The following is a 24,095-nucleotide window of genomic DNA, read 5'->3' on the forward strand; positions in this document are numbered from 1 at the left end:
TATCCGTGTCTCACTTTGCCTCCTCCGCACAAAACTTGCGCATGGGCCATGCAGACAAATCGAGAGCGAGCTAAGTCGTCTGTGCCTAAACCATTCACGAAACGCTGTTTTATTTGTACGACCGGAACAGAATCAGAGTGCGATGAACACGAATCCAAGAGGTATTTTGTTCGGCTCGGCACTTTTATCTGATTTTATCAGTGAACGCCGCTGAGAATGAGTGGAAGTTATTATGAGCATGAACGAGTACGTGTGGGTGTATTGTAGGAGTGGGCAGCAATGATTATGAATATACGCGAGTGTGAACGTGACTTTGAAGCCAGCTCTCATGTCACTCAGTATCAGTGATGCTTTTAGTTGGCTGATAATTCACATCAGGCAGAAACCTGTGCGTCCTATTCAAGAAAGTAACAACGCAATTCCAGGATATGAAATCTAGTCTGAACCCATGATTTTATTAGTATGAGTGTGTCCGTAAGTGAGTCAACTTGACATAACCCGAATGAGCGTGAGCATGTGAGTCTAAGTACGCCCATCTTAGTCTGATGTTGCTGTGCCTGAACATAAGTGAATCTAGCTTCATCCGGCCTCGATGAGTTTCAGTCCGAGTGACCTCGGTTGAGCAGAATTTTTGTGTGTCTGATTCCGCCTGAGCGTTGCTGTGTAGAATTTTGGTAAGCCGAAGCTCAAGTGAGAGCTCAGTTGAGCAAAATGCCGATGAGTGTGAGTCCGATTGAGCACGGCTTAGTGTTAGTCCGAGTGATCTGTAGGCAAAAAAATTATTTTATGAGTTAGTCTGGATAAGCTCCGATTATTTTGCCAGTAGATGCACGAATAATTTATAAATTTATCAACCAAACCGTGTAGTGTAAAAAAAGACAATCTAAAAATGAGTTTTAGTGATCGGTGCGCGGTTTCTTCATCGCACCAGGTTGAAAAGCTATGTAAAATAAAGGGTAGAAGAAGCAGTGGATCGATGAAGGGGAAAATACAATGTAAAAGGAAATGAAGAAATACGTACAGGTTGCACCGCTTTAATGCAGCCTCTCTACGTGCCAAGCGAGACTGATGAAGAGAGAGAGAATCTTTATATCGATCGGACATGGGAGGCTGCTGAAGATAATGAAGAAGGTTCTATAAATTTGGGGTTCTTTGGCCAAGCGCTAGATTCCTCTCTCGCTGCTTTGACGATAGGCGGAAAATGCGAAGCGCTTGAGTTTATACTCTCCGCCACGGGCTTAGGATACTGCGCGTAAGGTTGGTCAACGCTTTGTCCGCTTCAGTGTATAATACTTCCCCTCTGCCTCTTTTCATTTAAATTGGCTAGGCTACTCTCTCAACTTTTGAAATCATGAAACGTGTCTATATGCCAAGCTAAGAAGTTTTCTTCATTGCCATGACACTAATACCCGGAAGTAAGCTTCGCACGCAGCTTGCGATTTCGATCAAATCAGCTGACCGTATCTATCAATGTTTGGGCTGGCGAGTGTACTTCGCAGATCAGAAATATCTGTCAGCCACAACAATAGCCTACGGCACGAGCTGACTGCTCAAGCTGGATTCCCACGACGGATAAATTGCCGCGGATAAGCATTGCGTGTGGCTCAGGGCCGGCCAGCCACACGGCAGACGAGGACGAAGCACGTAAGCTGCTGGCAGCGCGATTCATTGCGCCTACGCCGCATCAGGCTCGTGCGCGCAATTTGGTCCTTCGTTCGAATCCTGCTTAAGACGAAAGCGCGTCAGACATCTACTGGCACCCATTACTCCGTACAGAAATTCGGCAGAGCCAATCTTCACCACGAATGTCGGCCATAATGCGGTTAGCATTAGGCCAATGTATCGACACGCCGTATTGCAACTTCCGGACCGCTTCATGAATAAGGCGCGTGCGCAGCTGCATGGGCTGCTTTCTCGCGCTTTTCTCTGGACACGCTGCGCGATCTAACGCCGCCGTAGGGTCGTCCCCGCGTAGCGCGTGTGTGGATCAAACTTGCGTCAAAGGAATTACATCAAATTATTTACTTGCAATCAATAGCGTTTCTCCGTTTTTTGTAATTAAACGACGTCGTTTCATCGTTAAAGCTCACTGTAATTAAATTGCTTTTTTCAATAACCAAATACATGTAACCTGTTACATTTCTGAGGAAACAAGCTATAACAAGCGACGCAGCTTCGATTACTTAAATTTGGTGGGCACTACAGATTTCAAGGGGATGAAAACATGCACGTGAGTTGCCTCATTCCCATCATCAGCGTTCTGCAGTATATGTCTCATTCCCTTGAACTGATAGGCTTTTAGATTTGCAGATTTCTCTTCGAAGTCCGACCTTTGAGCTTTTCACTGACTCGTGTAATATCGCTAAATGGAAGCTCGAAGGACGAAGTAAATAAGTTTTGTTTTTCAGGAGTTGCATTTACTCACATATTGAGCTTAAGAGTAAGCAAGATACATTTTGAAAGGGGAAGACACTTTACTCCCAAGAGCATATAATACATGTAGCAAATCTGATTACAAAGCTTCCTAAACGACCCTCATAGGTACTGAAGCCAGCACGCTCAACATGGGCCACTTGGGCACGTTATATATTGGGAATAGAGTAAATGAGGAAGCATAGTATCACACCCACATTTAGTGCGACGCAAGCGGACTTCCATTATTTTTTTTCAACAATTGGATGCGGAGTTTCTTTATTTTAATTTTTGAAAAGAGCTTTCAGAAAACAAAACTTGTTTAATTAACTATTTTTTCTTCACTTGTGTTTAATGTCGGAAGATAATACTTTGGATAAATGTTGCAAAGAGAACTCTCGGTTTGACGCTTTTTTCAAGCTTCTATGTGAAACAGAAAACATGCAAGACTCAACATACCGATTTTTTAGGTTTAGGCAATGTTAGGAGTTCAAATTTTTTACGTGGACTGCATAGAAAAAAGATGGAACTCGTTTACTGTGAATCGTATTAAAATGAGCAGAAATGGTTTTCGATACAGTGTTTTAGTTTGCATTGAATTCGGCTGTGGACTGGGAAAATTGTGGAAAGTAATAGGGAGGACGCTCACGCCACCACATTCAGATAACTTTTTTGGCTTGCTGGGAACGAGCTTCCGGAATGAAATTTTCGGTTCCGTGCAGTTTGAATGTTACTACATGACATATGAAAAACATAAAAACAGAAATACTAAGCGGACATGCATGTTTGATTTCTCGTGTAACGACCTTTTTACAATGTTTCTATTTACAGGCAGCTTCTGTCTAGAGCTGTAGGAGCGCGCAAAGCGTAACTTTAAGCAGAAGAAAAAAACTCGTTTAGTGACAAAATGTCGTTTTTGTGAAGCGACCACTCTCAAAGTAACCAATAGCTTTGGTCTTCGTCTGCCAGCTTGAGCGAATTCTGGCGTTGTTTATGGGCCGCCATCGGAAACACAAAGCCAACTCACAGCTCACCAACATTTCCGAAACAACAGAACCACCTCAAGCCACAACCTCCGTAGAGCCAAGCTAAAAACACCCCAGGAAAAACCAGCAAACGCCGCATTGGTGATAACGTAGAGAACTGGCGAGGAAACTCCTATAAGAAAGGCGATAACAGTGAAGCCTCTGGCGATGCCGCAGACGCTGGCCACTCACTTTTATTATCGGCAAAATTTTTGGTTCCAACGGGGTGGCCAGAAATGTACTTCCGTCTAACAAATTTCTCTTTTTAATTGCCGTCATTAAAACCAACCAAACATAACGCTGTTCATTTTAAGCGATTGCGTTTATCCGGGTTCTACTGTAATAAATATGTTTCCCTCTCGCTCCTAAAAGCGCTTTTAGGTGGCTTTCAATGGCTGTAAGAGCGGCCGATAAATTTTCCTTGCTTAGTACAGTCTATGACTTCTCTGATAGAAACAAAAGTTCTTGCCGTTAAACGCGTATGTTGCTACCAATTTGATACGTGACTCACTATTTATGTGATTGCAAGACATGATGATTTTAAAGTTGAATAATATTCAGACTTATATTAAGTCATATTGCAGAACTGGATAATTTTTCAAGAAACCTGGCTTTTGTTGATGAACGTTAGAAGTAGTTTAGCTCTAAATGGGAAAACAAGTGAAGGGCACCGGGAGGAGGCGCACCAAACGGGCAACAAATTGAAACAGCGCCGCTATTAGTCGATAGCGATGGCCACTCTGGACGTTGATGTCAGGGAATCGCCTATTGATGACTTTACAGTTTTCACTGGCCCAGTCTGGAGATGCCTTCTCCCAGTCCCAGCACCAATGAGCCTCTGTGCTTCATAGAAGACCCAGGCCCGAGCGTCATGGCATTGAGAAACCACAACCATCTGAGCAAGGCGTTCGTAGGTTACACCTTAGACATTATCTTCAGTGCGCTAATTAAGCGCGTTTTCAGTGTCACTGCAGAGGCATTCACAAGAAAACGAGGGAAGATTACCACACCAAATTTTTCAAACGGTTTCCTAATAAAGATAAACAACGTGGGAAGAAGACCTGAGGATGCAATGAAATAGCCAGGCCACCCCATTCTGTTTACTGTATTTCTGGAATGTCAGAAAAGTAGGGAGAAATTAACGTTAATGTAATCGATTATTTTTAATGATGGCTCAGCTACGTTGTTTTGGGTGCTCAGTGGTAACAGTAATCAGTTACACTTCTATAATTAGTAATTATAATTGCAATCCGCTACTTTCTTTCGTGTCATGTAGAAGTCTCATACAAATAGAGGTTGAGAAAATAATCTCGTAATATTGACACGTGTTCTTATTTCCCCTTTTCCGGGTGCTGCATTTAACCCGTTACCAACTTGAAGTTATCGTTATGCGCAAGATACGCTGCATCATTTGAGGCTTCCTCGAATGTTATCGTTCTTTCCATCTGTCGTATATGATCTCGCTCAACCTTGTGCAATCATATTGCATGCACAATGCGAATAGTGTCATATTTTCTGGGAGGTATGCGAGCACGAGCGATCACTCTGGAACCTCCGACGAATCATGTATAAGAGCTGACGTGCTTGACGCGCAGATCAGATTTCGATGATCACCGACTGTGCTGGTTGCTAGCGTCACTGGCCTTTGTGGGCACAAGTTCTCCTAAAGAAGTGAGTTTCGTGATTCACAGCTTTGCCACTCTGCTCTTCACCCTCACTACAACTTGGCAATATACGAGGGCGAATCACAAAGTTATTACCCTATTTTTTATTACCCAGGTATGGGCCATGCATTTAATTACAAATACGCGTGCTATTCTACGAACCTAACACTAGTTTCCCACATAGTCCCCACACCAGTTCAGATATTTTCCCACTCACGCGGGAAATGCCGTCTCTCAGCGACGCACGCGGCATCCTCGAGCGCTCATTGTCATGCAAGTCGTGACGGCCCTTTTGCAAACTCACAACCCAACCACCTCACACCTCTCAAAGCGAGACACGGTTCTCCTTCCGTGGGCTGCATTTCTCTGTGGATTTAAATGCGCGTTCGTCCCTTTCTCCAGAGAATACGAATCACACTTCGTTGGTTGTAGGCCCTGGATGTGTGGAGCGCCAACGTCATGCTCAACTGACAGCAGCACTATGCCACGGAGCTACCGGCAGATAAGGCTGGGTGGGTGCAAGAAAGGTCTACTGCTGGGAATAGATATGTTGACGTCGCGTTTGTATCCGAAATATGGCTAAAAAATAAAAAAGAGTTTCTGATTCGCCCTTGTTTATGGCGCTGGTTCTACTATGCCCAGCATCAGATAATTTTTTTATTGTGTGTGAATCAAGAGTGCCACGTACCCAGTAGCACATAAGTAGTAACACAAGTTGGCATAAGATATGTTTATTGAAGAGTGGTACATACTCACTGGTAGATATTCAGTAATCCAAGCTGGCGTGAGTGAGACAGACTTATTGAGGAACGGCATATATCATGCGCCGTATACGCAGTGACACATACACTGCGACCCGAGTTGGTGTTGAAGAGATTCATTGTAGAGTGACGTATACTTTGTGGCACATTCCCGGTGAATCAAAGTGGGAGCAAATATGTAAACCAAGTTGACGCGACAGTTGATTGAGAATTCGGTTCTGTCATCACAGGAGCCCGATGCCCTAACCATCAGACCATTGATTACCCAGTGACCCAAACTAGAGGAAAAAAAATGGTTACAGACAGACAGACAGACAGTACCCAGAAACTGTATGAATTGCCCCAAGAATGGTAATCCCAATAAAAACGGCTGTCATTAAGAAGCGAGAGACGAAGGAACTTAAAAAAATGAAGGCAGGTAGGTTAACCCAAACGTAGAATTTTGGTGCACCAGATTAAGGAATGGGGATGAGGGAGGCAGAAAGGTGAAAAGTCAATGTTTGTGTTTCCTGCACAGGGCACGGCTCAGTACTACTCTGCCGGCATAGACTGGCTTAGAGCACAAGTGTTTAACCATGCTGACTGCAACGACTACGGAAGTCGCTATAATGCAAAACACACACACACACACACACACACACACACACACACACACACACACACACACACACACACACACACACACACACACACACACACACACACACACACACACACACACACACACACACACACACACACACACTATGGTCGCGTTTTCATATAAATTCAGTCACTTTGCTCGCAAACATACTTAACTTACGAAGAGATAGCCGGTAGTATACGACCGCCCGGAAGTACCCGCCACCGTGATTGAGGTTAGTTCTGCCTAGTCATGCAGCCGAACGGCAGTGCGGGCTCTCCCCTCCGTACTTTACTCTGATCCTTATAATGCCTTATCATGGTATTAAGGCCAAGAAAACATATAAAGGCGCGGCATGCAACATAAATGTAAATCAAATGTAAAGTTAAGACAAGCAGACAGTGTGAATCAGGATTAATGAATCAAGGCGCAGTTCATGATGGTAAAAACGCAGTGGGGTTGAGCGACAGAGGCCTATCAGTGCTCGTTACAAGTAGTTGGAGAGCCAAGACGAAGATCAGACAGATGATCCAACAATATAATACCATTGGAGGGAAATTAGGCGCGAGAAACTATGGAATAATAAAGGCCGTAAGAAATACGCTGGGGCAGAATATAGCTTCTCACATGAGAGAGAGAGAGAGAGAGAGAGAGAGAGAGAGAGAAAGAGAGAGAGAAAGCGCTCTTTATTTAAAAAGCAGAGACACTTGCCGGTGTAGACGTATTCGCATACACACTACCGTGCAAGAGGGGGGAGAAGGGAGAGAACAGTAGAAATGGGGCAGAAAAAAAGAAATAACTATACAACATGACGTATTTATTTCACTTTTGAGACCAACTTGGCACTTTAATTTCAATGCTGGCTATTTTATATGAAGGTAAATATTTGGAAGATAACGTAGAACTTTCAAAAGTAGACAATTCATTCAAGGTAATAAAATAATTCCAGTGCTTGACCTTCTATTGATTTATAGTGGCGGGGACTTACTATGACGGAAGTCTTAAAGAGCCTTGATGGACTTTTGCCATACTTGTCTTCTACCCGGCCATTTCCTAACTGTACGTTCTACATTTTAGTAGAATGTGTTCGACCGTTACCACAGGACCCCACTTGAAGCAAGAACCAATTGTGGTTAGCCCATGGCAGTAAACGAGCCTGCTTACGTGCGTGACGATAACCCGCACCCGACCGCACCCAGTGCTCTTGACATTTTCAACCGTATCGCATTGTGAAAAACAAGCGAAAGGTCACAAGAGACCGGCAAGAGATCGCGAAGCTTCTAATGACAATGAGGCTCTGAGAAGTAATCACGCGCGGCCTAGTTCGAGACAATATCGACGAGTCAACTGTAAGCCGCTTATGTCTGAGCTGTGTGCTGGAGTTCCAGATAGACCCCGCTAATGAGGCATTAGTTTATTGTAGCAGCGGAGGGATTTGCACTGTATCGAGCTCGCCGCCTAGATCATCAGTGGAGCCACGTAATATAATCGACTGGGGCACGCGAATGAAGCCATGGGTAATTGGTCTGTAGTACACCATGTTTTCTTAATTATTATTAGGCTGTTTCGTGGCTTGGTAAGAAAGCTTCTTTTAATACAAGAAAAAAATTGTTCGGCTATCTGTATTTAATCAGTGATGTGGCGTGTGTGATGCGCGACGCTGCTGAACGAAAAACAAAAGCAATCTGCAGACGGGCATTTTGGCGCACCCAATTTTGAGCAGAAATTATCGACTTTGCCGAGTATAATAAAATAATATCATCATACCTGGTCGCTTTCACAATATCAGGCATGGAACGCGCCAGCGCCATTAATATAGCGATATATGATTTTCAAATAAACAGAGTGGCAGCTTGAACACAGGCTTGAATTCTGTATTCAGGCGCATCACTGCCGTCTGGATGCCAAGTTCACAAACTAACCAATTTTTGATGGTGAATATTATGGCGTATAGTTCTAATATACTGCTAATAACATGCTAATACAAACAGGTAACGTTTAACGCGCGAACCCTATCGAGTGAGGCTATCTTAGCAGGGATCTTCGAGAAATTATAAGCCATTGCCTAGGATATTCTTGGTCTTAGTGATATAACTCGTGGATTACACAATGCTAAATGGCGGCCTCGTCTTCTGCTACTGAGGTCTTCCACATCAGAGAAAATGCGGAGTAGGATTTCTAAACCATAAGGGCGTAGCGGGCAACGTTGACGAATTTTACAGCATTAATGAAATGATAGCTGCCACCGCAACAAAGCTGAATAGGAGGTATAGAATAAAAGTAGTATAAGTGCACGCTCTAACCTCCACTCAACATGATGAAGAAAGTGAACACATTTATGAGGATGTTGCATTAGAGATGAGAAAGCTGGAAACTCAGTATACACTAGTCATGGGCAACTTCAGTGCAAAAGTGTGGAAAAAGCAGGCTTGGGAGAAAGCAATTGGCCACTCGGAATCAATCCTAGGGAGTTTAGAGGAGAGATGCTGGTAGAAATTGCGAAAAGAAATAGGCTCCGAGTATATTCTTCAGGAAGCTCAGTAAAAGGAAGTGGCCCTGGAAAATTCCTAATGGAGAAACATAGATTTAATACTATCTGCCAATCCCAGTATACTGCGCGATGTAGACGCGTTCGTTAGTGTAAAGTGCAGTGACCATGTGTTATTAAGGTCTAGGATTCACATCAATTCGTTGACAGAAAGTGTAAAATTAGTCAAGACGAAACAGACCAACCTAGACGCCGTAAGGGTAAAAGCAGACGAATTCAGGCTGCCATTCGCAAACAAACATGCAGCTTTAAAACAGGAAGAGGAAGATAGCATAGAGGCATTGAATAAAACCGTAACCAAGGTGGCTCCAGAAGCAGCAATTAAAGTGGGAAGTAAGGCAACAAGGCAACCAGTAGACAGGTTCTCCCAAGTTACAAAGACACAAAACATGAAACTGACCAACTCAAAAGATCAAATAATATTCACTGGTCTGTCAAATCTGATCAACAAGGAGAAACTAAGGGATATTCGAAATTATAACGTGGGAAAGATTGAGGAAGCAGTAAAAAATGTCAATAGCATGAAATAAGTGAACTTCAGAAAGGATATGGTACAATGTATGCACTGAAAGATCGGCAAGGTAATGTGATCAGCAATTTTGATGACATTGTAAAAGCGGCAGGAGAATTCTATACAAACTTATACAGTACCAACAGCAGCCATGCTAACATTTTTCGAAATAGCGATGACAGATGTCCTTCTATAAGGAAGAAGAAGTTTGGTTCGACACAGTTGCACTGCTGTCTCGCTCCCTAGTGTTTCTTTGTATTTTTTCGACGTTTTGTCAAATAGATTTGTCGAAGACGTCGGACGACTCGCCAAGATACCTTCCCTACCGGAGGCCGGGGGGGGGGGGGGCTCACCTCCCGTCGCTTCGATAGGAGCCTGCAGAACAGCCCGATCTGGTAGCGGCGAGAGCTCCGTCATCACTACGCCTGACCTGACACCGGGCCAGAGGCCACCCAGTGACCGTGAGAGCAACCGTGAATGTAAGCGATATAAGGTTCCAGAAACAGACGACGATTCTTCGCTTATTGATGATTGTGACACAGCTGACATCACAGACCTGAACGATAAAGGCTTCAGGCTTGTGCGTCACCGCAAGGAGAGGACCGTCGGAATCTCGGTAATTATTACCGCTGCCCCAGAAGGAGCCGACCCGAAAAAAGTAAATCCCATTGTTCTGTCTACGGCAATTGAGAACATTCTTGGCGCATGGCCAGTTAGGAGCCGATTTACTGCTCAAGAAGCGCTGCTTCTAGATGTACAGGCAGAAGAGCATGTGAATTCCCTTCTCAGTTGCAAGTCAATTTCAGGGACTGCAATCTGAGCACGAGTGCCCAATTCGTATCTACAATATACGGGCATTATTAGAGGAGTACCGAAGTGGTACACTCACTAGGAACTGTTGGTATACCTAAAGCCACAAGGTGTTTACCATGCAAGGAGAGTCACGCGACGCGTTAAAATTTCCGAATCCGATTGGGCGTCCAGGCGAACCAGCTCCGTGGTTCTTACGTTCGCTCAAAAAATACAGATCGTCCAGAGAAGATCAACTTGGACTTCACAAGACACGAGACAATTGACTAGGTTGAGATACCACCTCTGTGCTTCAAGTGTCAGCGCTATTGACATGTGGCCAAGTACTGCCGAGGTGAGCAGCGGTGTAACAGATGTGGAGGACCGCATGATTTTAAAACATGCGCATGCAGCGAGAACTTTCTATGTGCAGACTGTAGTGGGGGTCATCCAACTAGTTATAGCAAGTGTCCTAGGCGAGCAGCGGCAATAAAGCGAAAGAAAACGTTTATCTTGGGGCCAACAGGAAAGGATGAGAAAAATACGGCGAAGAAAAAGATGGAGAGTCGCAGGGAGTCAGAAGAAATCAAATGGAGCTCAAATAGTGAAACTGATTTCCCAAGCCTGAAGCCTTCTCCAGGAATCCAGGACACAGTGGTGCCATCACGCAGCGGACCGGCTAAACCAGTCATATAAATTAAAAGAGGCCCCGTGGACGAGAAGACTGCTGAACAACCGGTAACGCGAAGTTATGTGTCTGCACTGCAGCGACCCCAATCGCGTTGTGATGAAAAAACACCACAGGAGGACTGTCAGCAGGTGCTACCTGCTCTCTTCAAGCCCTTGCGAACGCACATAGAGAAGATGCCGGCGAGCTCGATGAAGGACATGCTCGAAGTAGTCCTGGCTCTGGAGTCAGTTATTCTAAGCTCTGCCTCTTCTTAAATCACCTAGTAATATGGATGCGGTCAGGCCACAATGTTCACCATCTCGCCCAAAGGTGCCACTTATTATGCGATGGAAATGTGCTGGTCTTGCGTGCCAATTACCTGAACTGTCGCTTTTCTTACGCAACATGCCTGTGCCAATATTGGCCCTGTCCGAGGCTGGTCGTCCAAACTCCATATTAATTGCTGGTTATCTCGCACATGGAAACCAAAGTATTCCGACATTTCCGAACGCAAGCGCCATGCTATATGGCAGACGTGAAATACCACATTATGTTCTACCAGTTCAAGTCCTTTGCAGCAGTGCTTTGGAAGTCGCTGCTGTACAAGTGCGGCTGGGAAACCGGAGCCTCAGCGTGGCCTCCGTATATTTGAGCTCTCGCCTAAAGGTCTCGATGGGAGAAATTATAAGAGACCTCTGCAGCCGCTGCCCAGCTCCGAGGATTACATGTCGGGACTTTAACGCAAACCATACCCTCTGGGACGACAAGACGATTGATGCACGTGGGAAGCAAATTGTTAGTGCTTCAAACACTGAGGAACTCTGCGTGGCAAATAACAAACAGCCAACGTTTTTTTCGACCACCGGCCTCTTACAGTGTCATTGACTTGACGTTACACTCAGCGGACATCCTCGCATCGTCAACGACGAGTAAAGATAGAATGGGCAGCGACCATTTTCCTGTGTTCGTTTACTTGTTGGATATTCAACCAACGGCCGAAGATCCTGTCCTGTGACGCATTGGGATGCGTACAGGGATGGCCTAAGCGAATCATCTGGAGACCTGTTTTCGCGGACATGCTACGCAGCAAGAGATTGGCTACCGCAGAACTGAAGCTACCCGACCACTTTTCCGCTCGGGATCTAAAGCTCAAAAATCTATGCGCTGCCCGTAGAAGAGCGGATGGCGGCTGATGAGGACGAAGACTATATATAACAGGATGAATGCACTGATCCGACGTTACACAAGGAAACTAAGAAGAAATCAATGGGCAAAATTTTGTGCAAGCCTATCGGTGTTTACGCCAGTTCCAAGGATATGGTGGGTGGTTAATAACTTTGCTGGAAACATTCGACCAAACAAGGCATTTCAAGCCCTAGCATTGAAGTTAGGCAAGACGCCCGCTTTTCTTGCGAATGCCTTTGCTGAAATATATTCTTTGGGCAGGTCCGCCGGCTCAACCAACCGGCCTCCGCCGCTATCGTCGTCTCTAATAAATGCTCCTTTCATACTCAGAGAGTTGCAACTAGCTATGAGCATCCTCCGAAGTCGCTGTGCGGTGCGACCTGACCTTATCTGTAATCAGTTGCTGACTAATTTACCGGTTGAAAGACGACGTGATTTGCTGGCATTCTTTAACCAAGTGTGGGCCAGCGGGGATATACCATATTTATGGACGGTAGCATGGGTGGTACGGGTTCTGAAGCCTGGAAAGAATCCTGCAGCTCTGGACTCATACAGACCGGTATCACTGATCTCCTGTGCGGCGAGGCTAATGGAAAAGATGGCGCGCACAAGACTCACTTGGTATGTCGAACAGGGTCGAAAACTACCATCGGGTATGACTGGGTTTCGGCAGCGTCTAAGCGCTCAAGACAATGTGCTGGACCTGCTAAGCTACATAGAACATTACAGTGCGGATGGCTTGTCGACACTTGCTGCTTTCATGGATGTTTCCAGGGCTTACGACTACGCGTCCCAAAGAGCCATCATCAGCCCGTTACAAGTAATAGGCGTCACGGGTCATCTCTTGCACTTCATACATACGTTCCTAAATGATTGTCGCATCAGAGTTCGTCTTGGCGACACTTTGAGCGATGAAATACGTATATTTCGCGGCGTGCCACAGGGAAGTTATTTGTCTCCTTTATTATTTAACGTTGCCGCGAGTAGCCTCCCATGAGTACTAAACCATCGAACACCGGTGAAGATGTCTATATATGCCGATGATATCTGCATATGGGTCTCCGGCTACCAGCATCACCGATTTGCGCGAATAGCCCCGGGAGCAGTAAACGCCATTCAGGGCTACTTGGCAACGATTGGATTATCACTATCAGCAGAGGAATCATCATGCGTAGTATTTCCTGGAGTGAAAAGTAAATCTACACGCTTGAAGCTGAATTTGGACGGATACCAGATTCGACAAGTCATCACCGTCCGATTTCTTGGCGTTACCTTAGACCACAGGCCAATTTGGCGCCGTGGTGTTGACCACATAGTGGTGGCATCGTCACCCAGGCTACATGTTCTCGAGCGAGTCACTGGCATATGCTGGGGCAACCACCCGACGTCGAAGCTACGGCTACATACAGCGCTGGTTACCAGTCGGATCCTGTATCAGCTACCTATGATGTCACCCTCAGACAGCCAATATGAGCGCTTAGAAGCCATCCACAGAAAAGGTATCCGACTTTGCCTTGGATCCCTCAGCCAGCGTCAAACAAGAAAGTGCTCTACGAAGCTGAGTCATGCCCTCTTCGACTTCAGGCTTCCCAGGCTCTCACGATCCAGCTACTACGATTGAGTGAGTCTACGCCTGGCAAAGCCCTGTTACGACGTATAGGTAACAGGCCGCGCTCACATTTTTATGCAGCACTGAACACGTTTCCCGTATTAGGAATGCGCTGCTGGAGACAGAGGGAAAGGATAGAACCACCCTGGACATTCGAGGACATTACATGCAACTTAAGTGTACCACGATTGCAGTCAGAGCTCCATTCCATCTGCAGAAGCCAAGTCACTGGTCCTGGAACATTTGAACAAGACTTACCCGAATCACCTACAAGTATACACAGATGGCTCTGTCAAAGCAGACGAAGACCACCATGCAGCTGCATTCTATATTCCCTCTCTAAGATATACCTGGTCTGGCCGTCTGGACTGTATAGCCTCGTCGACAGTTGGGGAAGGCGTAGCAATAGCTTCTGCTCTGCGCAAACTAAAGACTTTGCCTCCGCAGATTGTGGTTGTCCTTACGGACTCAAAGGCCGCGTTACAACAACTATACCGTGGTCTGCCATCCCTCAAGTTCCCATGCAAATCACTAGCCATCGTGAAAGAACTCAACAACAAAGGCTTCACAATAAAGTTTCAGGAGATTCCCTCCCACATTGGTATCTCTGGCAACGAAAAAGCTGATGCGCTTGCATACGCAGCGCTCTATCATCCCCCCAATGTCAAGGCTGCAAAGAGTAATTAAGTGTAAAAATCTGATACTCGAAATTGCTTTGCATCAATTTGGGTTCCACCGCATATGCCCTGCGTAACCAAGAGATTGCACCGAGAGAAAGCCTCACTTCTATATCGAATAAGAACAGGATCTGCTAATACACCGGCCTGGTTATTTAAGACGGGGCGAATCTATTCGAACTGTACGGCATGCAATGAGACAGGAGACATTGAGCCCTTTTTGTGGTCCTGCCAGAAATTCTAAAATGAAAAGGATGCTCTCATGAAAAATCTGCAAAAAAAGGACCTTCTGGATGCGTGCCTGCAACACCTTATATTTCCCGAGGGATCAGTTATAGCCCGCAAAGAAACTTCAGTTCTCCTTATCGAATTCTTAAGAGAGACTGGTTTGATGGACATATGGTGAAACCCTTCAGCGTATTGTAAGAGACACTCGGGCGGAGCAATTGCCGGCCTTGATCGCCAGGCTAAACCCGCCAGTTGCTACAATTCACCATCACCATCACCACCACCACCACATCCTTCTATAACCAGTTATGAGGTTCGAAGGGCCTTTCAAGATGCGACCCGGTGAAAAGCGGCACGAGAAGATCGAATTACGTTCAATTTAGGCAAAGACGGCCAAGAAATCATGCTTGAAAAACTGCGCATTGCTTCACTACATAAGCGTACCAGAGAGAGAGCTGGAAAAATAAAGCTGGAAATTTATAAACTCATTAGCTTGCTTTCACTGTTGCATAAAATATTCACCAACGTAATTTTCAATAGACTCAGGCTAACACGGGACCGCAACAAAGAAAACAGACTGGCTTCAGGAAGGGGTATTCCACAATGGATCCTATCCACTTCATCAATCAGCTAACGGAGAAATCTACGGAGTACAATTCATCTGTATATGTGGCTTTCATAGATAATGAAAAGGTACTCGATTCGTTAGAGACACCAGCACTCATAGAGAAAATCCGTAATCAAGGGATAGAGAAGGCATACGTGAATATATTAGCAAATATCTACAAAGATACCAGAGAGACCATGCTTCTCCACAAGAAAAGTAGAATGTTACCTGTCAAAAAAAGAAGACACAATCTCGCCAATGCGACTCAGTCTATGCTTAGAAGAAGTGTTCAAGCAGTGACAATGCTGCCGTCGGACCATTTCATTTATGCTTATTTATTAAAGACAAGGTCTTTCTTTAGCTATATTACCACCACTTTTCCGTATTGGGTGTGTTTCAAACCACTTTCGTGAACGGATGCCGGATACAGTGTTACATTACTTTAGGTTTCAGTTCAGATATTGCGTTGCACTTTCAATATATAATAGTCCGACAAGTTTTTTGTAATATGTAGGCCATCCGTTGTCATGGCATTTGTTTTTGGCCTGCCATTCTGGAAATTCTGAGGAATAACATTGTGGAGAATGTAAAACCTATTATCAGCAACATTAGTGATAGAATACTTTGGCAATATAACACGCAAATGCAACTTCTCTATAGCATGAGAGGCAATAAAGCAGGCATGTCTGTAAATATATATGGCGCATCATACCAATGCCGACAGCTACGACTACGGAAAAAAGTTCGCTTGGAGTGTCCGTATAATTCTTATCGCAGCAGAAGCATGGAAGACACCAGGCGAGAAATCATCTCCGCAGGTAGCAGGAACTGATTGCCAAGAAAAAGATGCACAAAGAAAACAAAATGAAATACAAGAACTAGCATGTGTAATAATTTTATAAAATAAAAAGTCGCAGTTTCACCTAAAGACGAAGCACCGTTTTCGATAACAAGTTATTAGGCAGCTAAACGAAGTAAGATCAGTAGTTTTATTGGTCGCATAAACTTGAAAACATTCTTCGCTTACTAATTGAATAAACAACCGCGGTGTCACATATTTACAGACAAACATGAACGCGTCGCCCTCGATGACCGCGAACATTTGCTGTCAAACCGCTGCCGAAAGGAAGCGCGTCGAAGCTGCAGCGAGCGAATTGACCTTCGTGGGGCTTCTCGCTCAAGCGCAAACTAAACAGCGAAAACACAACGTGCACGAAGCTATCAGCTTTCAGCGCACCGAGACTCTGTCCCCCATCACATCTCGCTTTCAAGTTTGGGCTCGACCGGCTGCAATTTTTCGAGCGTTTGAAAACTGCACCACACGCCGCCGCAGTTTACTCGGCGCCCTAATACTAAGCCCAGAGATGTACTCGCTTTTCGAACCTTGCGCATAGATTAATTTTAGATGTTTTTCCGCACCTCAGCTCGGCCACAACGTTGCCGAAACGATACCTTGTATATGTGCATTGTTACTTTCTCCAGATTGCCGGCTCTTCTGTCTTCCTTCCGGGCCCCTTCCCTTTGTGCCCCCCATCGCCCTATTCAACTTGCCCTCTCTCCCGCTACCAGCAAGCCCATTGGTACTGCGCAGCAACCGTTTCCTCCCTCCTTGCCTCATGTCAACAGGAACCTAGCTGCCGGTACTCTCCGCCGCCCTTCCGTTCTCCGACTTATGTCTCCCTGCTATGCTTTCTTTTTCACTGGCCTCCTTCCTTTTGTCCTGCATCATTAACAATAAGGCAGCTGTAAAATTGCTAAAGCGCTGAGAAAAAGTGAATCATTGTCACAACTGTCTCTTCCGGTTTGATGTATCTGAGAACGACCGGGCACCTGGTCTGCTTTCTTCACTATATCAGTGCCGAACTGCCGTTTTCTTGTAAACACTGATTAAGATCGGCCGTCCGAGCGACACTGATAAAATTAAATACTTGTTGTGGTTACCTTGTAGCATCGCTCAAGTTCTTTACATTTGAAAGATAGCCTGAAGAATGTTTTCTTATATACATTGTTACGGGGAGTACTCACTCAACAGAAAACGGCTAGCACTTGGTATAGTCAAGACTGCACAGGGCACACAGGCTTTAGCAGGTTTTTCAGTCCAACAGGAGAGACTCTGACCCACCTTCCTACTTGGTCTTTGCCTTCGCCACTGTTCCTACATTATTTCCGCCTGCTGAAGCACCGTCCCGGTGCTGGTTGTGGTCAAAGTGGGTGATCGCAGCTCTAACGCGTGAGGCGTAAAAGATCTACAATGTCACTTTGTGGTGTGCCCTTCGATGAAGTGGATGCCCTGGGAGTTATCTCATTGGTGACAGGTGTCACCTGGCACTTTTCACACTTTTCGCACAGGCCGGCACAACGAGATGGGAGCGAGAGAAGGACGAGAGAGCACCCTGGAAAAGCTGTATCCCGGTGTCTCGATCATCGACACCGGTATCCCGGTGCCGACGATCGTAAACGGATTTTTGGGCGGTATGCGATGACGACCGCGGAGCACGGGCTACTGCGCGCGCGACGACCGCACGTGGGATGGCTGGTAGTGCCATGACGCGATGAGTTGTATGCAAATGTGATGAACGGAAGAGCATCGTCCCAATCGCGGTGATCTATCAGAAACGTACATGGAGAGCATGTCGGTAAGTGTATGGCTGAGGCGTTTGGCGAGTCCATTGGTTTGAGGATGATACGAGGAGGTGAGGTTGGGATAAGTAACACATGATATAAGTATATAGTCAACCACACGAAACAGCGAGTAGCGACCGCGATCTGTGAGTAGGTGAGGTGGAGCCCCATCTGGGAGGATGACGTCCTACTGTAGGACGTCGGCTACGTCCGTAGCGCAGCTAGTTGGCAACGCTCTGGTAAGTGCATATCGCGTGGTATATGCGACTGTGATCCATTTGTTGACTTTCGTGGAAATTGGAACGGGGCTGAGCAAGTCCAGGCCTACTCGATAAAACGGCTCCGTTGGAACGTCATTTGGCTGAAGGAGACCAGCAGGTTGAGTTGCAGGTTTTTCGCTGCGCTGACACAGGTCACAAAGTGATACATAGCCGTGAATGGAACGACAAAGGCCCTTCCAGAAGAAACATCGACGTGTGCAATCGTAAGTTCTGGAGTCGTATAAGCGCCCGGCAGTTGGGCGTCATGAAATTGGACGAGGACATCCCTGCGCAGATGACGTCGGACAACGAGCAGGAGTTCTGCGCCATCAGGGTGAATGTTGCGACTGTAAAGAACGTTATGCTGAAGCAAGAACATGTTGAGTTAGGAGTCGCCGATGCCGGATTGCAGACGGTCAGTAAGAAAGGGCAAGGATGCATATCTACGTTGCCCGTCGATCACATGGATAAAGTCTGTGATTCCTAAGACGTAGGTCTCGGTGTGTGTTTCAGTGAAATCTCGTGGTTCTACGTGGCGACGGGACAGGCAATCGGCTTCAGTGTGTAACTTTCCCGATTTGTACACAAGCGAGAATGTGCACTCTTGCAATCGTAATGCCGAAACGCCGAGCCTCCCTGTGGGGTCATTAAGTCTTGAGACCCAGCAGGGCGAATGACGGTCTGTTATAACCCCGAACGGCCGTTCATATAGCTACGGACGGAATTTCGCAACTGCCCAGACGAGAGCTAGGCACTCCCACTCCGTAATGGTGTAATTCTTTTGAGACTCTGACAGGAGGGGACTAGCATACGCTGTTACATGGTTAGCTGCGTTTTGTGTTTCGGCGAGTATATCCCCTATGCCATGAACGCTTGCGTCGGTGCGTATCTCTGTTCTAGCAGCTGGGTCAAAATGAGCCAGCACAGGTGGTGATGTGAGGATGTATATCAGCGATGCAAAGAAAGTCGCTTGGTCCGCGCGCCAAGACAAGGTCGCATCCTTTTTGAGGAGGTCCATCAGGGACCGAGCAATGTCCGCGAAGTTTAGAACAAAATTGTAAATGTAGGAGCAGAGCCCAAGGAACCTGCGTACTTCATGCGTGGACCGTGAAACCGGGAACTCGCGGACGGCACGGACTTCGTCAGGGTCCGGTTGGACACCGGTAGCATCAACTAGGTGTCCAAGTTATTTGATCTGGCGGCACCCAAAGGTGCACTTAAATGAATAGAGCTGCAGGCCAGCCCGGCGTAATATGTCGAGAATGGCCGACAGACGAGGGAGGTGGCTTTCAAAGATGGGCGAGGAAACCATGACGTCCTCCGGATAACAAAAAGAGGTCGCCACTTAAGACCGCCTAGAAGTGTCCATCATACGTTCGAAAGTTGCAGGTGCGTTACACAACCCAAGAGGCGTGACCTTAAATTGGTGGAGGCCGTCGGGTGCGATGAAAGCGGTCTTCTCGCGGTCGCGGTCATCGACGGCAATTTGCCAGTATTCCTAGCGGAGATCTAGCGATAAGAAATATCTGGCACCACGAAGGAAATCGAGCGCGCCAGAAGGAATATTCCTTGTATCACCAGATATTGAGAATTTCTCTTTGGGTCACGGCGGCTTCCAGAACATGCGGCTGCTTCACAATCCGCTTCTCTTCTTTACGCAGTTCCTTGACCTTCTGATGCAACCGTATGACAACTGCCGGGATCCCATTGCGATCACCACCTTTGGGCATGACCGCGAAGCCCCACCACGACACGTGCATCAAAATCCGATATGGATGCCAACGGATTACCTGCATCATCGCATCACGTCAGCAAGCACTGAGCGCTTCCTCTGGGACCTGCAGGAGGCGTCACTGTGCCGAGGCGTCACTGTGCATCACAAAACTTGAGCAGTAGTATTCAAAGCAGCACTTCATCACACTTCTACAATGAAACCGTTAGTCATGTTACTGATGCTAAGCCAAAGAAAGAGTACCTGAGACTTTTAAATATTAATACCCGGAGCATTATTAACCCGAAAGATAGCCTGCAACTAATGTTAATTGAACATGACCCACACATTTGAGGTCCTTACTGAAACTTGGTTGCACAGCGACATAGCAGACGACTTAGTCTTTCCTTCTTTTTATAAATTTTTCGCAGAGACAGAGAATTAAACGAGGGGTGGAGGCGTAGGAATCCTTGTTAAATCTTCAATCGAGGCAGTGGTACTCGACTGCTTGCGCGATCTAGAGTGTTTATGCTTAAAAATATCTTGCTAAGTTTATAGCTTCATCCAGATAGCATGCTACAGGCCACCTGATTGTACTCCTGATTACATAAATAAATTGCGAGAGTGTATGTACTTCTATCGCGATATGAAAGTTTCTTTTTTGCTGGGTGATTTTTATTTGCCCAGCGTCAACTGGGAGCGACTGCAAGGAACTAGCAAATTCAACAAAAATATGAATATTGTCTTTGATATTATGCTCACTCATGACCTGGTTTAAATTGTCAAACAGCCCACTCGCATCCAGGGTTCATCTTGCTCGATATTAGATTTGGCCTTTATAAACAGGGATTTTACTGAACACGCTGTCATAGCTAAAGAAGGTTTATCAGACCACTGTCTTGTAAATATGCCAATTCCAATAGTGAAATTTGCTTCGCATAAAACTTGTAGCATACGCTATATTAGAGATTACGACAGAGCTAATGATGCTTCTGTGATCGCACATATGGAAAATTACCTGATTCATTTACCTGAACAGCATAATAATGTATGTTTGCCATGGAAAAAGTTTGCTGATATGTGCAATTATTGTTTGAATACCTTCGTACTAAACAAGTGAAAGAAAGTGCATAAAATATACCCTGGGTAACACGAAAAATTATTCATTTGAAACGGAAACTAAAACGGACTAATAGGTCTACTGCCAATCCTACTATCATTAATGGTACCAAAACGATCTCACACGTGCAATTCAGGACCCTAAGGAATTCTTTTTCACAACTTTGCCCAACTTTATGAATAATGAACCAAGAAAATTTTGGAATTACTTGAGCGATGCTGACACGCACGTGACACAGGTTTCGGTTGATGGCATCTCTATTACAGAGTCATCGCTAAGTATTTTAATACTCATTTTACTGGAGTGTTTTGAAAGGCAAGTACAACCGTGAATCTGCGTCACGGGGCATTTTTAGCATACCAGGTTTATTTTATTTCAAATCACGGTGTAGTCGCAATGCTGCTAAATCTGAAAACAAAATCGTCTTGTTGTCCTGATGGCTTGTTCGTCGTTATGCCGAAACTATCGCTAAATTTGTGATATTATTACGATGTTCACTGTTAAGTGCGAGGCTACCTGATGAATGGAAGACAGCTCAAGTTATGCCCGTCTGTAAAAAAGGTTACCGTTTGTTATTAAAAATTATCGTCCAACATCCTTAACATCTTCTTGTTGTAAATTATTGGAACACGTCGTTGCAAAACACATCACTCAATTTCTTCAGGAAAACTCTATACTATCAAGCTTTCAACACGGATTTAACAGAAATTTCTCTACTGCAACACAACTGGTCACCGTAGTACATTCATTTGCAGCATGCATAGATAATTGTGGACAAATTGTCACGATATTCTTAGATTTTAGTAAAGCATTTGACAGAGTTATTCATGATAAATTGCTCAATAAACTCGTAAATATTAACCTTCCCGACATTTTGGTCTCCTGTGTTTCCGATTACTTACGTAACCGAACGCACTTTGTTTCAATTGACGGTTTTGATTCCTGCAGTCTCCCTGTAACATCAGGTGTACCTCAAGGAAGTGTTCTGGAACCCTTGCCGTTTCTTTTATATATAAATGGCATTGTCTCCGTAATTACTCGTGGAACTCAAATTAGGTTTTTTGCAGATGATGTCTTACTTCGTGAAATCAGAGGTGTACATGATGAGGTTGAGTTGAATTCTAATCTCATTAACGCAGCCAAGTGGTGCACAGATTTTGGCATGACTGTTAACACCGATAAAACTGTTTATCTTTGTGTAACGATTAAGAAAACCCCTCTAAAATATATTTATAACCTGACATCTCTTCCTTTGAAATAGGTTGCCAGTTACCAGTACCTAGGAGTGACAATCACTAATAACGTCTCGGAATCTGCACAATGATAACATTTGATCTCCAGCTTTCCGCAAACTTTGGTACTTAAGACATAAACTTCGTAATTCTCCTAATGTCAAACTTCTTAGCCATTTTACACTCATTCGACCTAAGCTTGAATATTGCTCCATTGTTTGGGATCCTTATACTAAGCATAACATTAAGAATTTAGAAAGGATTCAGCGAAAAGCTGTAAGGTTTATCTATACCAAATTCAAGCATACTGATTCACTTTCTGAGCTCATGAAAGCTAACAAGATTGAGCTACTTGAATCGAGGGGAAAAAATTTCGTTTAAATTCTTTAAACTTACTTCTTAGCGGTAAAATGGCTATTTATCAGACACAGTTTCTTTCCCCTTTAGCCAAAAGACCTACGCGACATTACCAAACACACTTTCTAACCCCTTACTTTGCAAGAACAGACATTTATGTTTTCCTTGTTTCCGCGTTCTGTGTCCGACTGGAATAGCCTAATAGAACCTTATGACGCACTATATGACTAGATGATTATGTCTTTTTGTGTTCCTTCCTTTGGTACTACCATGTTTCTTTTCTTGTTGTTGTTCTTCGTTTGTGTAAAACAGATATTCTGTAAATGGTACAGCCCATCCTACTTGGACCAGATTGGTCTGCTGTATGCATTAAATAAATAAATAATAAATTTTCGGCGCATTGTAAAGCACTGAAAAGTGTTCCAAGAATAAATGCCACCACGCCTGTTAGCTCGTGCTGTACCTGTACGCTAATATGATTTCATTTGGCGTCAAAACGTACAGCCGAAAATACTGGGAACACTTGGCTGGCTGTCCGAAACCTGTCAAGGACACATTCTGTTTGTTGTGTCTAATAGAGACTAAAGAATACATGAAACGCAAGGAGGTCGACCGCAAATGAGCCCGCTTGACTACCCTGCACTAGGGAAAGTAAGTAGGGAAAGCAAAGATCCGGTGAAGGAGAGGAAGTTGAGTGTTGAGCTTTAGAACGACACAAAGTTCTGCTAGTTGGCAGGGATTAACGTTCGAAAAAGTTAGGCGTGCCGGCACGGACGCCACAGAAGAAAAATGGACTACACAGGCAAAGACGTTTGCGTTGTCCGTTTTTCTTCTCTAGTGCACAGATTTGCACAGGAGTCACGGACACAATAAAAACATTCAGCACTTTCTGACGGAAGAGTCTTCAATGCGATTGCCCGCAGAAATCGCACGAGCGCTTTTGTGACCTTCTGCAAATATTATGTGCCAGATTATTGTCCCAAAATCTTGTTCCCTGAACAAGGTCTCCCGTCTCGAAGTTTAGAACCGTCCGGCGGCAATGCTTTCTATATTAGGCGTAGTACTTACGCCAAGAATTTTTTTTTAAATGAGACCTATTCGTTCGAATAAGAATCCCATAGCTAATAAATAATAAAAAGAATGTTGGTGAAAATTTTAGTTCTTCCTCAAAACTTCCGTTTTGCTGATGATAACAAATAATTGCTTTTGTTGAAAACAATAACTTAAGAGGGGAGCTCGACAAAAGCTACGGAATCCGTAATAGCAGTATTATTAGTGTTATCCGTTGAAATATTTCAATTCCGATTTCAATATAGAAAGACTTACCAGGGAAGTGATGATGTAGTTGTAATATTCGGTCATCATTCCGATTTCCGATGCCTGAAATATAGAAAGCATAGATAGATACATCTGCAAAGGCACAAAGTCATGAAGCGCAGATTTATCATTCAAATACTTGTGTGGTTTTAAGGACAGCTAGAGAAA

The 24,095-nt window shown here is 44.9% G+C and overlaps 1 protein-coding gene across 1 annotated transcript in view; it reads right to left on the reverse strand.

Annotated features, from left to right (window-relative positions):
* Positions 1–24,095, reverse strand: part of LOC142585001 (glutamate receptor ionotropic, kainate 2-like) — a 348,423-nt gene that overhangs the window by 174,402 nt on the left and 149,926 nt on the right. The window contains exon 5 of the mRNA XM_075695421.1: positions 23,937–23,990. Within this exon, the coding sequence (XP_075551536.1) occupies positions 23,937–23,990 (54 nt within the window). The remainder of the gene's footprint in view (positions 1–23,936; positions 23,991–24,095) is intronic.

The sequence above is a fragment of the Dermacentor variabilis genome, chromosome 6, assembly GCF_050947875.1.
Source record: "Dermacentor variabilis isolate Ectoservices chromosome 6, ASM5094787v1, whole genome shotgun sequence".
Lineage (NCBI taxonomy): Eukaryota > Metazoa > Arthropoda > Arachnida > Ixodida > Ixodidae > Dermacentor > Dermacentor variabilis.